The sequence below is a fragment of the Brienomyrus brachyistius genome, chromosome 2 (genome assembly GCF_023856365.1).
Source record: "Brienomyrus brachyistius isolate T26 chromosome 2, BBRACH_0.4, whole genome shotgun sequence".
In the NCBI taxonomy this organism is placed as follows: Eukaryota; Metazoa; Chordata; class Actinopteri; order Osteoglossiformes; family Mormyridae; genus Brienomyrus; species Brienomyrus brachyistius.
Window position 1 is genome coordinate 6,618,570 of NC_064534.1, and position 6,000 is coordinate 6,624,569.

The 6,000-nt window shown below is 43.3% G+C and overlaps 1 protein-coding gene and 1 long non-coding RNA gene across 2 annotated transcripts in view; one reads left to right on the forward strand and one right to left on the reverse strand.

Moving 5' to 3' along the window:
• The window catches only part of unc5ca (unc-5 netrin receptor Ca), a 115,763-nt gene extending 112,644 nt beyond the window's left edge, over window positions 1-3,119 (reverse strand). The window contains 1 exon segment of the mRNA XM_048984024.1: window positions 2,358-3,119. Coding sequence (XP_048839981.1) covers window positions 2,358-2,457 — 100 coding nt within the window. The 5' untranslated portion in view covers window positions 2,458-3,119.
• On the forward strand, window positions 766-4,881 carry LOC125713135 (uncharacterized). The gene is made up of 3 exons (XR_007383484.1): window positions 766-822; window positions 3,580-3,691; window positions 4,294-4,881. It is a non-coding gene; the product is annotated as an uncharacterized LOC125713135 (long non-coding RNA).
• Window positions 4,882-6,000: the final 1,119 nt, after the last annotated feature.

A 6,000-nucleotide genomic window follows, 5' to 3' on the forward strand; every position in this document is an offset into this window, starting at 1 on the left:
ATAAATAAATAGTTTAATTTAAAGAGTTCTGTGGGTTGGGTTGAAATTACGTGTTTTTTGCCTTTTCTGTCATCTTAATAAAATGTAAGAGACGCTGTTCTTTGGGTGGGGGGATTTCACGGAGCGAGTAGAAACGTTTAAATCTCAAACGCGAAACGGCCTATAATTAAACACGTTCTATCTTTTTATAACGTTAAGTTTAAGGGGGGGAAACGTTTTCTTCAGAATGTAAATCGTTATAATCGCTGTGTTATAAAAGTGGATAATGAAAGCCTCCCTTCACAAAGCCAGTCTTAGATGTGAAAGGCGCCTACAGCTATACTAACAGTTTAAAGAGTGACAAAGAAAGAGCTGTTATTACCGATAAAACTAGTTAAGCGCTCAAGCGGTTACCGTTTAACCCCAAATACAGGAAAATTATAGATCAATAACTGGTTTTGACCTCTCTGCAACTCGGGCACTTTCATTTATAATGTGAAATACACGAAACGGTAAGTTTTCCTTATTAAGTTTTCTTTTTTTTCTCGGGGTCGAGAGTGACATTTCAACGACTGTCTTTTTCTAAACATAATAAAAAAAAATAGACGTAAACTTTATAAAATCAGCTCAAACGGATTTTTTAAATGTAAATTAAATGCTATTATATCGGAGTAAAAAGAAAACCTCGAAAAAAATCAGCGGCTATTAGCCAACCGAAGTATAATTACAGTTTTAAAACCAAACAAGAAAACGCACAAAATATACAGCTTTTAAAATTGTGTACACGTTTAACTTCTACGGAATGAATTCTATCCTCAGAAAAGAAAGAACTCTTTATTAAAGGTAATAATTTACAGTAGACAGGCGGCCATTGAATTATAATCACAATAACTGTTTTCGGCTATTGTTAATACCAATAATGTGCACAGCGATTATAAATAGGTCCCTGTATTAAATTACAATTACTATTAATAAAAATTAAATGAATTACCTAGTTAAAGTATCCTAAATCACACCGTTAAGTACAAAAATAACAATTGTCGTTTTCTTCAAGTCGTAAATTTGAACGTAACAAAGCAATTTCGCTGGGGGCACGAATGGATAGTTTATCTTATATGAATCTTCTATCATTGTAGTAATTACTGAAATGATCTGTTCCTGCCTCGTCGTTAGGTTTCTTTAAAGGACCCGGACCCAAATGCCCGCGACATTACCGGCTTAACGCAGTATGTTAGACACAAGCCGTAGCCGTTTTATTTTCAAATGTTAATTGCTCATAATTGCACAATTAATTACTCCATGAATCGTGATGACCACAAGCTGACTTGCGTTTATAACCAGTGCGATTTAACTTTTAATATGTTTGACCTGCCTGTGGGAAAGATGGCAAATTTATTTTACTTTTAGTACAAGAAACGGGAAAGTACTTTATCAATGTGAACGACTGGGAACCGTATGCATGCACTTTTCGATGGGAAAGACGGGAATCGGGAATGACTGGGAACTCTATTCAGTGGAAGAGACTATAGAAGCCGTGTTGTCGTTTTAAATGACTTGCAGCAGTACATCACTTTCCCATATTTCCAATTAAAACGAAATAAAATCATAAAGATGATTGTTAAAATGAAATAAACGCAAAGATCAATATTTCTGTTATGAAACAGTCAAACCGGGAGCACTAGGCACCATATGTTTCTCTCCAACGGCAACCTCCACTTGCCTAGCGGAAGATTGATTTTTCAATTCAGAAAGCCGACATAAAACTGACTTTCTGAGAGATCATAGCAAGGAAACAGATATTTTAACACGGATGAAAAGGGACCGTCTATTAGCGGTTAGTAAGATTTACTCTTCATTTCGGTCACACGCAGCAAAGCTTCGCAGCGACAGTTTCCAGGCTCACGACCCGGGTTTACAGTGGAAATGAACAAATGCGTCGCTTATTCACATAGTTAATAAAAAGGGAGAAGGCAAAGGCGGACTATACATCTAGGAAAACTCATACATTCGGCAGGTCTAAGTTTCTGCCCAAATTTCCCCGATTCTTAACACGCGCGGTAGGCTGCATAGCCTATTAAACTTCAGACGATTATTCCGTCAAAAATCGCCTCTATGCTCAATACGGAGAAGAAAACGCACCAGTGTTTATGTGGATATAAAAGGCGTCATTATGCACAATAGGCGCAAGTATGGAAAGGCACTGATGTGCGGCGTACGATGATCACGGGGAAAACTTTGCCTAACGGAGGATTGTCCGGGCACATCGCGATCACCGCGTCCACACGCATCTGTCACCCCCAGCGCATAATGCCAAGAGAAAGTCCGAGGTGCGACACGCAGCAGCCATCCAGGGGGGACCGGAGGGGACGCTGTCTTACCTTGCGCCGCTCCGACGCTGGCCAGGACGAGCAGCACCAAGCCCGGCATGGGGCACGTTGGCACCAAGTATCCCGCCTGTCCCACTCCACTTTCCCCCATCGCGCAAAGGACAAAATCAACTCCTTAATGGATAATAATGTCAGCCGCTTCTGTAACGCCGGGGAGACGTGGAAAGGCAGTTACTTCTCTCCCGGTGTATTTGCGGGAGTGTTAAAGAGCGGTGATGGTGTGCAAAGGGAGGAAACGGTGCAAACGACAAAACCAAAAAAAAGAAGAGGAAGGGATCGGGTTCAAGGGGTCCCGGGACTCGTGTGAACGCCAGCTGTGCGATGCAGAGCGAAATGCCGCCGCCCTCCTCTTTGATGAGTGGAGGAAACAAACAGCAAAATATTTTAAAAAGTAGATTCCGTTTAACGGGTTGATATATTAGGCAACTCGTAGAGAGAGAGTACGGCGCTGGTAGCTTGGTGGCGTCATGCTCATGATTCTGGGTTTCTGTATAAAAAATAATGCTGGAAGTGCTTTTTCCGCGGCTCCCTCAACGATCACAGCTCCGCGTCTCCGGCTCTGCTGCAAGCGAAGCAGGCGGAGAGGAATCCCGTCTTCTAGCCACGCTTCCCTGGCCAATCCAGATCCTACCTCCTCCTGCCCCCTTGCGACGATGCAAAAGACCCGGACTGGAAGTCGGGAGCGGCGCTTACCGGGGGAGCTTGGTGGGGGGGCCGGACGGACTGTTTTATCGGAGCTGAAGTGAAATCTGAAGATAAAGCAGTAGATCAGATTCATGGGCATGACAGGAGGCAGGACCAGCCAATGACCGAGTCACATTCCGATGATCATCCCATTCATAAAATAGGATGAAACGATAGGCCTACCCTAACGTCCGAATGTAAGAGTGTTAGCAAGAAAACGATGATCCGGATGAGTGCTGTCGGAAATATCTCTCGCGCTGAAATATGGTTATGTTCTCACATTATAGCAACAGTATTTATTATATCCAGAGGCTTAACTCCTTTGCTTGTTCACGTAAAGTTAGGCCCTACGTATTTTCTCATTATAACATTATTAAACACAAATGCACTTGTGTGTACTGAATTTAGTAATGTCTCCTTCGGCAGTCATGTGAAATTGATTCATAACTTCATTTAAGTGCTTCGGTTGATCCAGTTAGCGAATTTTTCTACTGTGATGCTCAGTTTTGTATTTTTTTTGCGCTGGCAGTTTACACCAGATAAGTAATACAAAGAAAACGAGAGGACTACAGATAGATGGACGCTTCAGTTGAGAGAATCCGCGTCCCGCTGCCTCATTCTGAAAAAAAGAACAATTTCAGGTGGGGGGTGACAGTTACTGTGTAAATGTGTAAATCAATGTTGTGTTTGTGTGCCCTGTGATGGGATGCCCCCCCCCATCTTGGGTTGTTGCCTGCCCTGTGCCCATAGCCTCCGGGATAGGTTCCAGACCCCCCGCGACCCTGAATAGGATAAGAGGTTTCAGAAGATGGATGGAATTTAAAGTGATGGCAATAATGCTAAATAGATTCTTATAAGGGGATCATACCGGATCTTCATTGGGTGCAATAGAAGTTCGTTCTCTTACAAACTGGTGATTTCTGAACCTCAAGATGAATTTTGGTATCATACGTACACTCGGGGATATACCACTTCACGCTTTGCTACTTGAATGAGTTAACCCCGTGCATGAATGATACCTGTTAAAATATATTTTAAAGTACTCCCTTATACTTTCAGATATGAACTAGTGCCGGAGTAAATATCGATTGCGAGATGTGCGGTTTTCTGGTGCTTAGTGCTTTCTTTGAGGTAAACTGATGTCGCCGCACAGCGGTGTATATGTTACAAAAAACGGAATGCAATGTTTTTCATCACTGTTAAAGAGATATTATATCATGTGGGGAAACTGATGTGGTTTCAGTTGCAGGGCGCGGCTGAAAGCGGGAGCGGTGGATTTAAGACGTTTCTGAACGGATCCCGGTTCGGGAACCTACGGTATCTTCGAAAGGCTCGCTGCCCCGATGCCGCATTATTGTTAGGTTGGGTTCTGTGGCGGTCTCCAGGTAGCCTAGAACATGGAGCCTAGGTCAAGCACATCAAGACCACCAGCCTTCCTGGACTTTTGAAAAAGGAGGACTTGTTAAACGGGGATCATCGGACGTTCTTATCGATTTCACTCACATGACGCCAACACGAAAGCGTCCAGTGCCCAGCGGCTGTGGACCTCCGTAGCCCGATGGATCCAATAAAGGAAGGCTATTCAGCGCACACAATCCCTTCCGATACCGTATTGATCCCCTGCAGTCTGCAGACAGAGATAGAGGGGAGGTAGTTCATCTTTCCCTTCCCGTGTATGTTTAAAAAACCTTAAATAGATTTGAGTAGGATTATACTTGCCAAATACTAGGAGTGATTAAAGGGAAGTGTACCTAAAATATAAAGTGATTTTGCTGACCATAGCAGTATTTATACGTGTCTAAAGGAAATTATTCCACAAAGATCCTCTCATACATACACACACACACATATATGTGTGTGTGTGTGTGTATATATATATATATATATATATATATATATATATATATATATTACTAAGAATTTTCCTCACATCTGGAGTAGAACGTGCAGTTTATGCAGTTTTACTTCTTCTCTTTAGACATTTTCTTGTTTTTATTATCTCAGCAACATCTGTCACATATCATCCATATAGTCAGTGCAGTAAAGCTAAAAGTATTTGTGCTTACTGATATTTACTTAAAAAGTGAAGGTTTCTAATAATTTCCCATGATTCCCTGATGCTGTGTGAAGCCTAAGCAGCGACCGTAATTGTGGTTTCCCATCGTAGCGTATCATGAAGTGACATTGTGTCAGTGGGATTCTCCTGAACAGAAGCCCCGGTGTCATGTTGTTCCAATTAACCTGCACCGTTTGATCACATGTCTGCTTCATCCAATTAAATTGTTGCGGCTTTCTTAGGCTTGCAGCCAGGGGCTTACCCAGGCTGAAGCGCAGGGGCCTCAGCTAACACCTCCCCCCCCCCAGGTCAACAAGTATACCATCATACAAAATTGTCGAGGCCCCCCCCCCCCCCCCGACCATGTTAATGCGCCTCTGGTTACAGAGTTACTGGCCATGCATGTAGACTTTGGCTTCTTTAGTGAGCAGTGCAAACCATGCAGTGTAGTGTTTCAGACTGTGCGGTGTGTGTGTGGAGAGATGCGGTGGTCGTTTCCTGTCCCAAACCATGGATAAGTCGCATCAGCCTGCAGGCTCACATGCTGCATCATTAGCATTAAGAGAATCAACCATCGTAGAAGCTGGGTGTCAGATTAGGAATCACCTCCAGCTGCAGCCAACAGCAGCAGGGCACTACAATACAGTTTAATTGTTAATACAACCCTTTCCCAAAAAAATTCCCACAGAACCGGGGTTTTTGTTTTATGGAAGGTCTTTAAACTCCCCAGTGGTCCATTCCTAAGCTGCTTTTTCACGAAGACCCCATTGAAGGACCCCCCGACTTGGCCTTCTTTGCTGCTGTTGATTCGGCACGTTGGTTCCGCGTACGGAGGTGAGCCAGGAGGTTAGGAATGACGTGAGGGGGAGATGAAGGGGTTTCCTTTTCACAGGC